The sequence below is a fragment of the Stegodyphus dumicola genome, chromosome 6, assembly GCF_044657685.1.
Source record: "Stegodyphus dumicola isolate Sdum_Otavi_A_Nest chromosome 6, ASM4465768v1".
NCBI classification, from domain to species: domain Eukaryota; kingdom Metazoa; phylum Arthropoda; class Arachnida; order Araneae; family Eresidae; genus Stegodyphus; species Stegodyphus dumicola.
This window is the reverse complement of record NC_140773.1, coordinates 223,505,604-223,524,132: the sequence shown is the minus strand read 5'-3', so window position 1 is coordinate 223,524,132 and position 18,529 is coordinate 223,505,604. Positions and strand designations below refer to the sequence as shown.

Sequence of the window (18,529 nt, the reverse complement as noted above, 5' to 3'; positions counted from 1 at the left end):
TACAGCTAATTTCAACGTCAGAGGTTCTTTTCTGCCTGTTGAACAACCATACAGTGCTCCTCTACCTTTATTTGTGCCTTAAACATTTTTTTTTCCCTTTCTTTCTAGTGACATGTTCCCTTTATTTTTTAATCTATGATTCACCGGTTCATTCCTTTGCAATGACAATCTAGAAGTGATTTCAGATTTGAGAGAGCACTTCTTTTTCATTCTGATGTATGAATTAATGCCTGATTAAATAATTAATTAACGGAACTTCTATTATTTAATATAGTTAATATTATTATTTCTTCCTGCTTAATGAATTAATGGAATATAAATATTTTATTCTTTTTTTTTTTTTTTTTTTTTTTGTTAGTAAAATGCACATAAATGTTACTTAAAAGTATACTTTTATAATGAAAGAATGAACCTTTTTTTTCTCTATGAGAATTACCCATTCATATCTTCACGTTTGCAGCTTAGCCTTTCCAGCCTAAACGTTTAACAATTTGGCACTTTCTTAGAAACTTTTGCTGACCCCTGCTCTATTACATAAAACTGACGTCAAGGTTTCTAGTGGTAAAACTTGACGTTATTCAGAAATTATGAGATAGCAAAAACGCGAATTAGAAATTTGTGAAATTGCCTAATTATTAGGAAACGACATTTTTTAACATACCTACTGCAAATGAAATGCTACATTGCTAAATTTAGTTTGCGTCAATTGCCTTGGCATGATACACTGATTCTATGATACACTGATTCTACAGACCAAACAACTGAGACCCGAAATGCGTAGCTTATCTTCGATCATGAATCAGTCTACCTTAGAAGAAGAATGCTGCAAAGTAATATTGCTTTTATGGAGAATTCAGACTAACTACAGAAATATTACATGATGGTATGCTATGCGCTTTCTTATATACTGAATGTATTGTAAATTAAACCGAAAAAGCTTTGTAAATATTCTTTCATTACATAAGATGTTATAGCTTTCTACTCTCGCACCATTCTTTTCTGGGAAATCCCATATGTCACTAAATTAATGTGATGCTATATTCGGTTAATTTACATTTTTTTAACACTTAGTTTCTCTGATAATGTTTCTACCATTAAAAGTTTGACGCGAGTTTTTGGATCAGTCCGATCTAGGTAGAACATGATTAGTTTATAATAAGTCTACATCACTCTCACATTTCTAGTTATTTTCTATCAAAATTATTTCGATCAATTTGGTACCATATATAATATATGCAATAGCCCATTGCACATTTATGGCACAGTAGTTGATCCACAATACTACCATCCTTGTCCATTGAAGTTCTTTTACTCTTCAGTTGACTTTTTTGATGATTCAATTGAAAGCGGGTGGAAAAAGTGATGTGCCGGTGGAACCACCAGTCCCGGGGCGTCTCGCCGACGCTTCCGAAACTCAGTTGGCTTCGCTCCCATTTCGAACCTGCTGTGCTTTTCTTTCCACTCGTGCCCACCCATTTCTAACTGACACGTGTCTTCTCATTGTGTCGAAATCTATTCTGGAAGAAGGCAAGAACCGGGCTAAGGCTTTAGTCACTTAGTTAATGTAAAGAACAGTATATGAGAGACCTTACCATTCTTACCAAAAAGAAAAGAAAAGAAAGAAAGAAAAATTAACCACAAAACAGAAATTAGAAAGCCTTATGTCATTCTTATCAACTTTAACTTCTTCGAAGGTTTCCTCATTTTTTTTTTTTAACTAAAGGTTTGCTGCTGATAATATATATTAAAAGTTTAACTTCTTTATACTTATTAAATATGCTGTTATTTACTACGGAGGGGGAAATTATGATGTATACCATTTCTGACTGGGGAATTAAAATAAGATTACTAGATTAGATAGCATACGTGAATTAGTGTACTAATATTACTATTATCATCGAGTCAATTATAGTTACTTTCATACATATAAAGTTTTTGATATTTATGAGAACTGAATTTTTAAGATCACTTTTGTAAGACACTGTAAGATTGATTTCTAATGAAAATTTTCTTAAAAATTAAAAACTCAGCGGACTTTCGCTGATTAATAAAAGAAAAATTTAAATTAGTCAAATAATTTTAAGTATCCGCACTGTACCGCAGGAATGCACAGCTAGATGCTTTGCATGAATTTAGATATTTAAGACCAGGTGTTAAAGTATTCATGCATAAAGACTGACGCTTCTTACTTCCTCGTAACGGAATTATTATAAAGGCGAAAAATTTCGGGTATCATATTTCAACGAAAATATCCATTTTGACTGCTTTCGGATCTATTTAAACGATTCCTTTGCGTGACATTCGTATGTATGGACAGAATAAAGGACCAATTTCTCAAACTGAACTTAAAATGGGGGAAAAACAGTTCTGTATATCTCATTCTACTGGGCCGATTGACGAAATTCAACTTGCGTTTTTCATGTTTCGAAAGCGCGACTTAGGATATATATTAGATTTATATATAGCATTGTTTTAATATAGGCATTTTGGCACAAAATCGGACTTTTTCTGAAATGACATGCCAGTTCGTTTCCATATTTCGATTCTACGACTCAAATTATGCCAAATTGCCAAGTTTTGTAAAAACTGCACGAGTACTTTTTTAAAAATTAGCTCTCAAAATTTTAGCTCCTCAATGTTAATTGAATTTGATATATATTTATTAACTTCTCTTTTTTTTTTTTATTAAACTTACTTCATTCCTCCTTCCAGAATTCAAAATTTAGGCTTAATCCAAATATAACTCGCACACTTTTGTTATTTGTTTTAAAAGTTTGCATTTAAAAATATTTTTTATAATTTTTTCGAAAACCGTTTAGTAGTTTAGTATTATAAGCTATAAAACTTTTACCGTCATCTTGAAGTAGATATATTTCTAAGCATATTTGCAAAAAATTAGAGTTTTGTATCCAAAATTCCCTAAGATGTACGTGAATTTACATTTTGACATGTTCTGAAATTTAACGTATTTAATATAAGCGATAATAACGAAAATGTGGTTTACGCACTTTGTTAAAATTATTTGAAAGAATGAACGATGGACCTTTTTTCCTCTCGTACCTCATTGGAAAAAAAGGAAAGTAAATAGGTTACTATAAATTAAGAATTCCGCAAATGAATTATTCTTGGCGCAAGATAAAAAAAATGTGCCAAGATAAATTTAAAAACTTTTCCATAAAGTTTTCACTAAAAATTACAAAATTTAATATTTAGGCATAATTTGAGACGTAGAATCGAAATATTGAAAAAGAATTCATATGTTATTTCAGAAAAAGTCCGATTTTGTGTCAAAGTACCTATGTTAGAAAAAAGTTACATATAAATCTAATATATGTCCTAAGACGCGCTTTTGAGACATGAAATTTGAATTTCGTCAATTGGCCCAGTAGAACAAAAGATACAGAACTGCCCCCCTTTTACCCCGCAGTGTACCTCGCATAACTCAAAGATGGGCACCTTACCCCAAAACAAAAATTTTGTATATAAGACACTGCTGTAATGTGTAGTTGTGTATCTTCTTTTTTGGTTATAACATATATAATCAGCTGCACTAAACATATATATATCAACTCTCTTACCTGGCTTGCTGATCTCAATTTTTTTTTATTCTTATGTGTTGCTATATCGTACATTTTTTTTTTTTTTTTGCATTAAAAGGCATTGAATTATGTTGTTCTTACATTTCGGTTAAGTTTTTTATGCCTTTAGTTAATCTAAATGCAATAGTTGTAGAATTATCAACAATTTAAAAGTGCCTTATAGCGAGGCCACCATTTGTTTACATTTGAAACTCTCAGTAGGATAGTAAATTCAATTGGTGCAACAACTTTAGTGTCTTATTGTCTAAGTGGGATCAAAATGAAATTTCTAATTTTGTGCACTGAAAGATCTATCTTCTTGCCGCTGGCCGAATTTCTTGTTTTTGCATAGAAACTCTAATTTTAATAAACAATTTTTTTAAAAACTGTTTTAACCACATTTCGTGTTTTATGTTTTTCTGCATTTTACAATTTTTAATGAAGATGCTTTGAGTTTTTATGCATTTTTGTGCTGCCGCGAAATGAGAACTGAACTAATTGAATGATGAATATATCTCTAAAGAGGAAATAAGTTTAAATGGAGTGCAGCAGAAATATATGTATAATTTGATCTGCCGTAGAAAGAAGTCATGTGGTATTCACATCAGGTATTTTAATGAAATTTTAATCAGAATCTGTTCTGTTCACTTGGCTCGAATTAACGTCACTAGTTAGCATTCATAGTCATAGAACATTATTTGTCCAGTTTATTGGAACTGATCGAAAAAATTCAGTTTAAAACTTTATAGATGCCCCATGTTGGGTAGCCCTACGATAAAAACCTAAGTTAAGAAAACAGAAACGAAAACTTGTTATTTCTTGGAAATTGCTAGCGTTTTTCAGAATTTTGCTTGCTGCAAGGAAATTTTTCACTACTTTAACCACTTCTTTAAAGAAATGAATTTTTTTTTAATCAAGCAGTTACTTAAATATTTAGTACGTTATAAATATATAAACTCATGTAAGTTGTTTATTTTTCTTTCACATATATGTAAGTTCAGTTCTGCGCGGAAAACAAACTGATTCCAGTAATATTTTTAAATTCTTCAAGTCTAGAAGGAATCAAAATAAAGAATTTTTTTTGACAAAACTTCAATGAAATATGAGGAGAAAAAAGGATGAGAAAGAAAAGACGAGTGACACCAGTATTCATTGTATCAGAAAAGCTATTAAAAGGATGTGTTTTGAAAAAGTAAGAATAGTGCTATATGTTAAAAGGATAGGCTAATTTATAACATCAGTACCTAATGCATAAAAATCTAATGTTTATTATATTATAATGCATTTAGTTGAAAAAAATGAAGTATACTATAAATAAAAGTTATATTTGGATATCATGCAAACCACTCTTTTTTATTTAAAAGAAGGATGTCCTTCGCAGCACTGTGTGCCCGGTCTGGTTTCCTTCTGTACGCACAGAAAAATTGAGTGAAAAAGGATTCATAGGTTACTCTAAACCTTCTTTATTTATGGTAGATGTCATCCCAACACAAAGCAGTCCATATATTTTAGCCATGTTTAGTTTTTAAAGAACCTCATTTTTCAAAGAAATCTTTCAGATTTTTCTTAGGAAAAAGGATTTTTCTTAGGATAAAAGGAATTGTTTGAATAGAAATTTCTATGTTATTTTCTTGGCTGTATGCTAAATCTCCTTATTCTATATTAGTTTTAAATTTTTACTTTTAAATCTTGCCTAAAATCAAACGGCGAACATCAGGTGTGCCCAGAGTGGGCTCACTGAGAGACTAGGGCAAAACCAACAACTGCATTTTTGTTTCTCTGCAGCTCATTCAGAATAGAAAGGTGGGTCCCCATCTGTGTTTCATTTCCTGTTTTCTCTTTTCTTTCTTTTTTTTTTTTTTTTTTTTTTTTTTTTTTTTTTTTTGTGGGGGGGGGAAGGGGAGGTTTGGTTATCAACTAAGAAATTGTTGGGTAGATTTTCTGAAGGTCAGGGGTAATTTTATCAGTTAGCTGTTTGGTTTTTCACTACAGCAGCTCTCTTTTTGTCTTTCGCTTGCGTTCAAAGAAGTTTTGTCAGCGCTACGTTTAATAGTTTTGAGTTGTAGAGGTTTATTTAATTTTATTTTATAGATTATAATTTCAAATTGTAGATGTAATATTAGTTTTTTTTTTTTTCGGATTTTTAATTATTTTCCAAATGGATCGGAGAGGGCTGACCATTTCTGAAGCACTGAAAGTGCTACACGAATTGCTTTCAGATAGTGAATTTGGTACGGACCCCCGTACACGTGCAAAACATGCAATATTAGGTTGTGCTTTTTCAAAGGTGGTGTCACATTCTTAAAAAAGCACCAGCATGAAAAAAATAGACGAAAGTATAAATATGAAATGTAAATTTAATATAAGGGATAATAACAAAAGTGTGGTTTACGCACTTCTTTAAAATTATTTGAAAGTAATGAACGTGACCTTTTCCGCTCGTGTACAATGAAATAAAATGAAAAGAAAATAGGTTAAGAAGTTCGCCAAGTTAATTATTCGTGGCGAAAACTGAAAAAAATACGCCAAGATAAATTTTTAAATTTCGCACCAAATTTTACAAAATTTGATATTTAGGCATAATTTGAGTCGTAAAATCGAAATATGGAAAAATATTTGGCATGTCATTTAAGAAAAATCCGATTTTGTGTCAAAATACCTATGTTAGAATGATGCTGTATAAAAATCTAATATATATCCTAAGTCGCGCTTTCATGACATGAAAAACGCACTTTCGTAAATCGGCTCAGTAGAACGGGAGATGTAGAACTGGCCCCCTTTTTTGCGCAGGGTACATAATACTTGATGTCAGAACATCTTTTATTATTAATTACAATGATTCTGAAAACACTCATAACGCAGTCGGTTGAAGATATTACAAAGTAAATGGGCTAAAACGTTTATGACTTATATATAGTACTGAAATAAAATTAAACCGAAGAATGCTGAGGACCGTCGAAGGTTTTGATCATCAGTGACCTATGAACTGAAGATCAACAGCGTGAAGCAGATTAATGGCAACAGTTACCGATACACGTATTTGATAAATGGAAGTATTGAAATGTAATAGAGCGCTGAAAAAAGGTTTGAAAATATTCCACTAAACATTACTTTTATTAAAAAATTATACAGTTTTGTACCAGATATGCATTAGAACAATATTTCACTGATTAGAGTGCAAAGCATCTTATACTAATTAAACAGTTATTACGATTTAATTCTTTACTATAACTTCTCCTTTCCGTATTCCTCACCAGAATATAAATTATTTTCTTGTTTATTTCAGCTGAGGGTTTTGGATCTTTAGATTAGAGTTTCTTGCAATCGCGTCTTGCGGTTTGGATTTTCGCCAGCTTTGCTTAAAAGTTATATTCCGGCTTTTGTATCGGGTCAGTCCATATGTTTGTGCGCATTTCCAATAAATCATTTATAATAAAGTATTTATACAAATCAGTCAAAGTTACACTTTTGCACTTTTTGTTATTATATATGAAGCCTACCGAACTACTTTGAATACCTTGGAAACACGATGAAAATCTGATGTAATTTGTCAAAGAGACTGTTGCAGTATATCTATAGTAATCAGTTATCCTGTAGCACCCTTTCTCAACCAAAGGGTGAGACGTCGTTGGGTAACCACTTGCGTTGTATTAGCGTCGAATTCGCGATCATAGCGGTAGACCAATAAATTTGTACTTCCCTTCAAACTTGAATATTCATCTCTGCAAATTATCCCTATGATTAAGAAGGCATTCAAGAATACAGATCTCTAGTATTACTTGCTCAGTTTGGGATTCGCAAATATAAAGGTTCAGCCATTGAGAATATGATAGAATTGCAATAAAAAATTTGATGTGTACACTGCATGAATTCCTTGCACAGAATATTAAATTATACGCATTTTTGCTGCATTTCATTTAAACTCATTTCCTCTAATTTCATTGGAGATACATTTCTCATTAAATTAATTCAGTTCTCACTTCGCGGCAAGGCAAAAATATATAAAACCTCAAAGCTTTCTTACGAAGACGGAAATATGAAGAATCAGCTTCGCTGTCGCCAGTTTCCTAACTGGGGATTTTTATCAAAAATTGAAAAATATAAAACATTAAATACAGGTAAGCAATTAGAAAAAACTTTTTACGATTAAAATTAGTTTTTCTACACAAAAATAAGCCATTCAGCCAGCGGGCAAGAGGCTGTTTTGGTGGAAAAAACTGAAAGTTTACTACTTGTCAAAAAGACAATGAAGGTGCAGAAGCTGACTTAATTCACTATTCTGTTAAGTTTCAAATGTAAACAAATATGACAGTTATGGTAAAAAAAATTAGGCTTAGCCGCACTTACAGGACTTTTAAATTATCTTAGAAGTCAAATAACAAATATCAGAGTCATATTTTCAAATTTTCACAGGACTAGTTTCGATGATTTTACCGAACCATTATCCTCAGCTACAAAAGCTCAAATGAATGAGAAAAGATAGTTGTAGAATTATCAACAATTTTTAAATTGTTGATAATTACATAATTGTTGATAGTTACATCTCACATCGACATTGTGTCTTAATAAGTATTATCTTCTGCTGTGTTGGTGAACATTGTGCTTTGATAACAATCACTCATTAGATAAAACTATTACTTTAACTATTAAGTTTTAAACTATTAAGTTAAAAGGTATTTCTCCCACCTTCTTAGCATGCCTTAGCGGTGTAGTGGTCAGCACACTCGACGTGAATTCGAAAAGTCCATGGTTCGAAACCCGGCGAGGGCATACCTCATTTTTTATCCCTCCTGCTTCGAAATAACCTAATGACACTATAGTGGTGTCCGAACTAAAAGGGTGGTGAATGATGATTCTTCATCACCAGGATTTGGCGATTGGGTCCCCTAAACCCCAGTCGCCCTTTAAAAGAGGGAGTATATGAAGTATTTCTCACACTTTTCTTAGCATGCCTTCGTGGTGTAGTGGTCAGTACATTTGATGCGAATTCGAGAGGGCCGTGGTTTGAATCACGGGGAGGGCATTGCTCATTTTTCATCTCTGAGAAAAGCGTAAAATTAATTCTATAGAGAAAACATGCACATTCTGAGAATTCTGAATATTCTAAATATTCATGGGAAAAACTCTTACCGTGAAAAAAATTAAAAAGAAGGCAATTTTAATTAGGTAGCTATTTCGCTTTTGTTAAGAATTGTTTCGTAAATTGTGCTTTATAGTATTTACTATGTTGTTTATTTTTTAGATTCAAAATATTGTATAAAGTAAGTCGCCAAAATGGAAAGTAATGTCACTTAATAATGACAGCGAAAAATGAAAATATTTTATTGTAATGTTATTTCCTATTTATAATTTCAATATATTACCATTATTTTAAAGAAATTTGTTAACGTTATAATGTTTTAAAAAAATCGTCAAAAATTTCTCAGATGTCCGAATTAAAATCTTTCTATAAAAACTGATCTTAAAATCTGTAAAATGTTGTCAAATTTAGTCGCCAAATTTAGAACCGTTTAATAAAACAATTCACATCCCCAAAAGCTCAGGGAATTTGTTTAAAGTCCCAAAAAGTTGTTTAAGAGTTCTTCATCAAGAAAAGATGAAATAACTTCGAAATGCTTCTTCACTTTTTGCCTTGAAACTGGAGTATCCCACTGTTTATATTAGAAATAGAAACAAATTATAACCCATATACCCATTCAAAAATTAATTATATTTGTCATCGAATCGCCAAAAGTATTCCTCCAAAATGCTAAATCACACCAAAAATAGCAGTAGTAAAAACAAACAGAAATTTCAGATGATTAAAAAATTAAGGACCTGCTGCCGATTTTGGCCGAAATTAAGGACTTTATAGACCAAATATCGATTCCAAAAAAACTAAAGACTCTTAAGAACCGTACGATAAAAGAAAGTCAACATAACTCTATGGTTAGCCCTTAAACGGAATATTAAGTTTAATTTCACACCTTAGTTTTAATTTGTTAGGTTAAGCAAATAACGGCGTGCGTAAAATGTAATAGTTTTATCTAATGAGTGATTGTTATTCCTTGTTGTGATAACTAGTCCTCTTGATGTGAGCATAGTCTGGATTAGAACTACGAACTGGCAGTGGTCGAGAGGGAAAAGGTTGTACTTGTCGTTGGCTTAGGCCACAGACAATCTGTATGAGTTTGAACAACTCAGACCCAGTTTTGATAGAAATACCAAGGGAGACGAACCCAAAAGCCTTCTACTCTTTTTTCTTCTAATAACCAGTCTATCGAGCTACTTCAAATACTTTCTATTCAAATGAGTTTTAAGTGCCGCTGCGTTGCAAAGACATTATATACTTTATGCATGATCTTTCCAGGATTTGTGGCCCACCAGCGGCAGAGCGGTAAAGTCGCTGAACACCGGCAGTTCGGTCCGAGGTTCGAATCCCGCGAACGGGCTGGCTGCATGGGAGTTTTCGTGGTTTTCTCCAAGTGTAATGTGTATACGAGCCAGCTTCTCTTAGAAAGTCCTCCACGAAGGCATTCCTTCCCTTAGGCAGATAGCCCTCGAGGCTTTGCCATAATCACACACACACTTTCCAGGATTTGTACTCGGGCACAAGGCTTTGGCAGACATGCCAACTGGTCGACGACATTGTAATTTACTTCATTAAATTTGATTTAAAATAATTTATTTCATTGTTTAAAAATTAATATTATTCCTTCCAATCGTGCCTTTGTTACATAGTACCTAACACAGTTAACAAACTGGGAGTTAGTTTCCATCTACGGTGCAACTGTCTTTTTAAGCTTCTTGCTTTGAAAAGCTTGATATTCACTTTACAGAGGCAACGGAACTAAAGCGCAATGGACTACTATTCGTATTCGCCCCTGAATTTAGAAGACTGGGTTTCGTGTATTTCACCCAGTTCTTCTTAAAGTAGAGAAAATATAATTAATTAGAATCAAGTCCTTCCGAGAATGTAATGTTTCACTTTTCGTGTTTTCTCGAAAGCGCTGTAGGCGAAGTTCTAGATTAACATCTTCCTTAATAACTATCAATGTAATTATGGCATTACTGCCGTTCAGGCCCTTGTAGTTCAACTCAGTGTTGCCAAATGGTTCAGTTTTTGCAAATTTGTTACCTCTGACAACCCTGTGCTGCTAATATACGATTTTGCGAATTTTCCGCTATTTGATCAAGGATATTTTTAGTAGCTTTAAATCCGTCCGTCCATCCATTTATTTATTTATTTTTGCTTTATCCTAAAATACGGAGAAAAGACAATTTTATCCATTGCTATAAACTATCAACTCAGTACCTAAACAACTGAGTCAAGAAAGAAAGTGATTAATTTCAAACCTGATAAATAAATTAAGCTCTGAAAGGGGGAAAACTGAGCTGGTATCTAAATCCATCAAACTAAACATTATAATGATTTTCGATTTACACCTGCATTAATTACGTTACTTTTATTTCCTTTGCATAAGTTCCATATTGTTATCCCTTATCTGAAAAGAGATAGATTCAAGCACATTTTTATCGCAACTATAACTTTAAAGAGAAATTTGTGACATAAGCAAGCGCATTTAAGCGCATGTTATTGTTCTTTGAAGCAAACGTTTTCATTCCTTATTGCGTGCTTTCACGTGACTGGAAGGACGTCCAGTTAGCAGTCAGAAATTTCGGAGTTTCAGTCCCTGGGAGGGTACAGCTGTTTCATGTTTATCGTTTCAAAAATTCTAAAAGATTCTACGAGTGACACCCAAACTAAAATGCAGTTAACGATAATTCCGAGCTACATAGATTTGGTGAATACGTTCCTTCCTCCCCGGTGGCATTTCAAGTGGGGAGAATCTAAGTAATTTCCTTCATCTTTCCCCCCTTACCTTCGTGGTGTAACTGGAAACACGTCTAGACAGCGATCACGAGCTAAGAATATCAAATCTTGGAGAGAGCATTACTGATTGTTTCTATTTCTTAATTCAGAAAGCCTAAGAGACTCTACATCTTATTCAGAGCATACTTTGAATTTTGAAGCTGTGAGTGTATATCGGTTACCATACTTTAATATACTCAGATTCAAACTCGAAGTATGTATCGGTGAATTAAGAATATGTATCGGTGAACATTGCCAAGTACTAAATCTAAACATCATTACAGTTTCAATGATAATTTCTGCTGTCACAATACCTTCAAGACTAAAAACTGGACGCTTAAAATTTTAACACCTGTGATATACAGCCCGATAATCACAATTCCTGACATTTCTGAAAAAAGTCTCCTTTCTTTTCCTTTAGTCTAAAATCCATTATTTATTTTTCATATTATAAAGTATGTTGTTGATAAACATTAACAATGTGAATCACTTAAAATGTTATATTACCTGTAGTTCTTCGAAGCATTTTGCAACATGTATTATTTTATACCATTTGTATAAATAGGCTCCTAACCCCATATAATGTATAGATTACAAAATTTCTGATTTTATCTCTTTTGTACATTATCATCTACATAATTCATAAAATCTAATGATAATGATTAAATTTTAAAAATTTTTTAAAAGTAATTCAACTAAATTTATTTGCTGTTTCCGTGTAGTTCCACTCTATTATTTGCATATAGCAAAGTGCACACGGGCTATCTGTCTAAGAAGAAGAATGCCTTCGTGGATGACTTTGTGAGGAAAACTGGCTCGTATTCACGTAAACATAAAGAAAACCACCAAAAGGAACCATGCAGTCAACACGTTCCGCTTGCGCTCGAACTTAGTACAAGCTACTAGTACTCAGCAGTCTTAACCGCTAGATCACTGGGGTGGATTAACAGTACTTGCAAATACATAGAACAAATTTTATGAGGCACTAAACGCATGAAATATTCGAAGATGGACTTTTTTTTTAATTTCATGTTAAAGGTCCAGAAGCTTGGGCAAAGAGATAACATGAATTATGAACAAAATGTGATATTGTAGATAAATTATGCCGAGAATGTTATTGCTCCCTCCTCTTGGCGGTGTTCATGTTCATGTTTGACACAGATTAAGATCAGAACTGTTGTCAATTAGAAAGTCTAAAATCCATTATTTATTTTTCATATTATAAAGTATCTTGTTTATAAACATTAACAATGTGAATCACTTAAAATGTTATATTAGTTCTTCGGATGCATATTAGTATTAGTATATGTAGTTCTTCGGAGCATTTTGCAACAAGTATTATTTTATACTACTTGTATTATTAATAAAATAGGCTCCTAACACCATATAATGTATAGATTACAAAATTTCTGATTTTATCTCTTTTGTACATTATCATCTACATAATTCATAAAATCTAATGATAATGATTAAATTTTGAAAAAAAAAAGAAGAAAAAAAAAAAAAAACTGAAAATTTTCAGATTTTATATTATGTTTTTTTTTTTTTTTTTTTTTTTTTTTTTTTTTTTTTTTTTGATGCTTTGTGTGTTACCTTTATTTATTAAATATCATGTTCTTCGCTCTTGAATCACAAAACATTCAATTCAACAGCAATATCAAAAAATATTTAAAAACAGCATATCTTTAGAATTTCCGATACAGTCTCGCGCGCTGGAGATAAAAATGCCCCCCCACCCGTACAAGAGTAGTCATTGCTCGCTTTGAAATCGTTGAGTTTCTTAATCAAAAACTCATAAATGCTTTACAAAATATGAAACATATAATAAACAAATTCCAAATTCGGGCTTCCAGATGCCGATATTCGGGTGGAGACGTACATTATTCAAAATTGAATTGCTCAACGTACCGTCATTTTTCACAATGTGAGAAACATACATACATTAATGCAGATTCTTCAATGCGTAATTTTTTTAAATAGAATGCAGGGCGATGATATTTGGTGGCAACAATTTGAAAAGGGATTCAAACTTTTGATGTTTTCGACGTAAAATGAGAAAACGAAATTAACAGTTTTTCTGCGCTAACGCCCTTTGGGCTAGTAATATGTAGCTTGCAGTTCTTTATATACTTTTTAATCTTCAATCTTACTCCAACTGCCATCTTTTTCAAATAGTAATGTATTTTTTAATATTTTGATATTTTCTTATTCACACCATTGTATGCTCCAGAATAAAATACAGAAATGAGCTTCTGAGTTTTCCAAATAAGAATTTTTTTTTCTACTTGTGTTCCGATGTTATATAATAATAAAGATTTAACTTTAGTAATTGATATTAGTAAGTATTACTTTTACTTATTAGTAGTAAAATCTCCTCAGAAGGGTTACGTAATGATGAAATTGTAGCTTGAAGTTTTTAGAATGCGGAGTTTTTAAATATATATTAAGAAACACAGTTTTAATTACAATAATTTTGTTAATTAGGATCAGTTTTATGTTTAAAATTAGGGTAAGGTCAATATCAATTTCCCAAATACCTTAAAATAATTGCTGATGATTTACTCTTGTTATTCACGCACAATGCATTTGGTTTCTAGTCTTACGTACAGAAAGAAATTAGACAAACGCTGTGTTCTGCTCCTTGTCCAAGCTAAGGATAGCAACTAGACAGCCGATACTAAAGGCGGCTTAAATTTAGTTCCTATTTACGTCAGGCAAAAGTATGCCACTCTCTTTGCACTTCTACATTGTGGCTCGAAAAGAAAAGTGTGGGATTAATACTTACCTCGACAGTCATTCTCTGCGTTACAGCGAGCTCTACCGCTTCTTTTTTTGTGTGGAAAAGGAACAGGAGAAGACCTACGGAAAAAAAAAACGAAAAGAACATTTCAGTATAAACAGGGGTCATACGTTCGACTGAAAAATATAAATGCTGCTCTGTTTGCGCACAGAAGACACTTCCGCGATAATTACATTCTTTGCGAAAAATAAAATATTTTTCCCCATAAAAAAGAGAGCTCTTGTTGCAAACAGAAAAATAGCATTAAAAAAGGAAAAAAGATAGGAAATTATGATATACCCAAAAACATGTAACTCACAAAATTTGTAAGCTTTTTGATTCTGTCTATATAAGCTTAGACCAGAATGATTTTTTTAAATATTTTTTAATATAACAGCTTTTTTAACATACATTTGTGAAGATGGCAGCATAAAATTCTAAATAAAATAGATTTAATGTACACTATGTAATAAGATATGTTCATAGTAAAGTTTAAAATGCAATTAAAAAATCAGATTTCCAAACTAATATAACAAATAAGAATACCCCTTTTTAAAGTATTTTACTTATTTCTTTAAGTATCAATATGCAACAAAAGCGGTTTAACTTACTATCCAAAACTTTTTGTACCCGAAGTGGGAGAAGTGGATAGAGAGAAAAAGAAGGAATTTAAAAACATGCAATTCTAAAGCTATCTTAAGCATAATTAAAGTGAAGATAAAGTTTTTTAATTGTATATTAAAATTAATTTAATATTCGCTTTTTCAGCAATTAAAAGTTTTTTAATTTCGTTACGATTGCATTTATCGAGGAAGACGTTCATAAATTTAACGCTGCTGGCGGAAATTTTAAAATCTTATTTAATGCCCGAAATAAAACATAAAATTAACCAAACATTATTTGGAATAATTTCAAAAATGATAAATTTCTAATTCGTGCTAGGTCGAACACGACTCGGCCGCTTGTATAATAGGGTAAGAGATTTTAAACTCGCACTTAGTTTATAGAGGTTTAACTAATACTTTAGCGCAATTATAATTATATTAAACAGCATTTTGCTTAAAAATAAAATAAACCAAGACTCTTTCAAATGTTATTTTCAGTAAATTCTCAGATATATTTTAGAGTTTCTTCTTGCTACATTCTTCCTTCTTCTAAGAGCTAGAGCAGAGTAAAATATCTGATATGTACACCACATGACTTCCTTGTACGGAATATTAAATTATACGCATTTTTTCTTGCATTTCGTTTAAACTTATTGGATTGAATTAAATCTACTTCGCCGACAGCGCATAAACCACAATAGAATAAATGCACTCTAATTGTTTACCATAGCGACACTCTGGCGCTAGGTTCACTTAACAGTATTACATTTCGTTCATATTATAACTCAGAATGCGCAAAATTTATATCATTTAAAGAATTATCTAATTGTTTCCAAATGTTCTATTCCAATACTATAATAAAGCTAGAACGATGTATAAAAGAAATTAAGCAAATAAAACAAAAAATAAACAGTTTTTTTACAGACTATTGAGTATTTCTCATTCAATTAATTCAGTTCTCACTTCACGACAAGGCAAAAATACATAAAAACTCAAAATATCTGTATTAAAAATTACGAAGTAAATCTTAAACACTTATTTCCTCGAAAAAATTCCAGAAAGGATTAAGCATGATTTAATTCACAATAATAAATGAAAGCGTTATTTTTGTTGCTGCAAAGCTACGTTTCTCTAGATTGGCAACAAATCCACTACTCTGCTGTTTCAAATGTAAACAAGCAATGGCCGCCATCAAAAAAATTATTAGGCTTAGCGGCACTTAAACAACTTTAAAATTGTTGATAATTCTAAAAATATTGCATACATATTTACTAAAGGCATAAAAATCTTAACCGGAAGATAAGAACAACATAATTCAATCATTTTTAAAGCCAAAAAAAAAAAATTGTACAATTTACAAACATATAAGAGTCACTGAGCAGGGTAACAGAGTGGATATATATATAAATATATTTATATACGTTTGGTGCGGACGATTGCAACCAAAATACGAGGTGCACATCTGCATGTTATAGCAGTCCTATATACAAAATTTCAACGTTCTGAGGCTGCTCGTTTTTGAGTTATGCGAGATACGTAAGTACATACGTTCGTACAGACGCCACGAAAAATTCTCTTCAGAATACATTTTAAAGCAATTTTATAATTTTTTTGGAGGAAAAGAGTCTTTTATTCTGTCCTTACGTACAGATATCATGCAAAATCATCGTTAAATTGCATTCGATAGCGGTCAAAATGGATATTTTCCTTAAAATATGCTGCTTGAAACTTTCGCGATTACAATACTTCCTTTTTACTTCGTACAAGGAAGTAAAAATGAATGAAAAGTATCTTCGTTATATTTTTCCAACCGCATTTTATTAATTATACATAATTAGCAAAAATCAGTCGCACTTGATATGTGTTTTGAATTATTTTTTGCGCAATTTTAGCGTTTGTTTTGATAAATATTCCATTAGGAGCAAATTCGTGGGTTACTATTTGAGATTCAAGAATGCGATCATGTTCCATATAGATCATATTCCACTATGCTGCAGAGTATAGCACCATGTCACTGTATGCCAAACACTATAGTATACCGTTATTGCAAGTTTACATACTCTTTCTTCCCTCTTTGAATAATTATTCCGAATTGAGCAGGAGGAAATTGATGGTTTATTGTAACAAAAAATAATGGCACACAGCAAAATAACTAACTGTAAATAGTTTAAGGAAAACACTTGTATGAAGCAATTCCTCATAAATGCACGAGAAATTCCATGTATACTCCCCAAATCACTTACTATGTAAAGTTTAGATAGTAAGTGGCTGTACATTGTAAACAGATACATTGTAAACTCTAAGACGGAATGCAGCTACCTCTCTTTGAAGAGGCAACCTTTACTTTTCACGCGCGAGATTCATGCATCCTAGGACATGATATTTTAAAGAAATTGGACTTTTTTGTAAATATCAAGTGGAAATTATTGGTTTCTCTAAGAAAAAGACACATTTGAAAGTATTTTAATTGGTGCTGCTCTATTAAACGTAACGAAAGAAATATGTCAGTCAGAGTCACTATTATAAGCAAAAGACCACGTATACTGTGCGGAAGAAAAAAAGGGGGCAGTTCTATATCGCCCGTTCTACTGGGCCTATTGACGTAATTCAACTTGCGTTTCTCATGTCTCGAAAGCGCGACTTAGGATATGTATTAGATTTATATATAACATTGTTATAATATAGGTATTTTGACAGGACCTTTTTCTGGAATGGCATGTCAATTTTTTTTTCCATATTTCGATTCTAGGACTCCAATTATTCCAAACCGCCGAATTTTGTAAAAATCGCACGAGTAGCTTTAAAAAAATTAGCTCTCAGAATTTTACTTCCTCAGTGCTAATTGAATTTGGTGACTTAATTACCGCGAATGGTCTTAGGGCATAGAATTTAACTATCTTGTAAATATTCTATGCAATTGTATGCCAGTATTGAAAAAAAAACAATCAATCTGATAAGAAAAGGCTGTGACTTGTTTTGAAAATGGAGCGTAAAAGGTTACCAGCGAAGATATTCCGTTTGGCATCAGTTGTACCATTATTGGAGACTTTATCACTTGCGCCGGCAAAACAGAAATGTACCCACATTTTTTATTAATTACACCAATAATGTATATATGTTTATAGCAATTATCAGTCAGCTACGGTTTAAAAAGTAAAGAAAATTTTACCAAGATGTATAATGTTTTTTAATTCTCTCATTTTCAATATTCTGCACTTTCATAATCAGAAAAACAAATTAAAGATACTCTGCTATAAAACTGGGAAAAGTCCTCGGTAGCAGCATTTTTCAGAAATGTCGGTTTACCAAGCCGGATCGATGCTCTAATTATGCTAGAGTAATGCGCGAAGAGCAGTTAGGCATTTTCCATCATAAACGTAATTTATTCTAATTAAGTCCTACTCGTTACAACCAGTTGTTGCTATGATATTCATTTCAGCTTATTTCATCGAAAAGCTATGAGCAAGCAATTTTAACCTTGCCAGTTCAGAAACAGAAAAAGTTAACTTAAATTTATTGTCATGAATAGAAGCATTTTTTGCACTGTGAAAATGAGAAAGCGTTGAGATTGTATCCTAAATTCCTCTCTCATTTTTGCACTATGCATATAATCTCAAAAGAATCTCAATATTTTCTCGTTTCCATGCAAAACTATCTAGACTGGAATTACTTCCTCAATAGCTATTTAAGGGTGATGGATCATGGACTGCGAAAC

The 18,529-nt window shown here is 32.0% G+C and overlaps 1 protein-coding gene across 10 annotated transcripts in view; it reads right to left on the bottom strand.

Moving 5' to 3' along the window:
* The window catches only part of LOC118181277 (meiosis inhibitor protein 1-like), a 223,644-nt gene that overhangs the window by 177,076 nt on the left and 28,039 nt on the right, over nucleotides 1-18,529 (bottom strand). For all 10 annotated transcript variants that reach the window (XR_015041844.1, XR_015041845.1, XR_015041843.1 and 7 more), the window contains exon 3: nucleotides 14,216-14,289. Coding sequence is in view for 7 of the 10 variants with exons in the window: in XM_085819592.1 (XP_085675718.1) it covers nucleotides 14,216-14,289 (74 nt within the window). In the remaining 3 variants the exon portion in view is untranslated. The remainder of the gene's footprint in view (nucleotides 1-14,215; nucleotides 14,290-18,529) is intronic.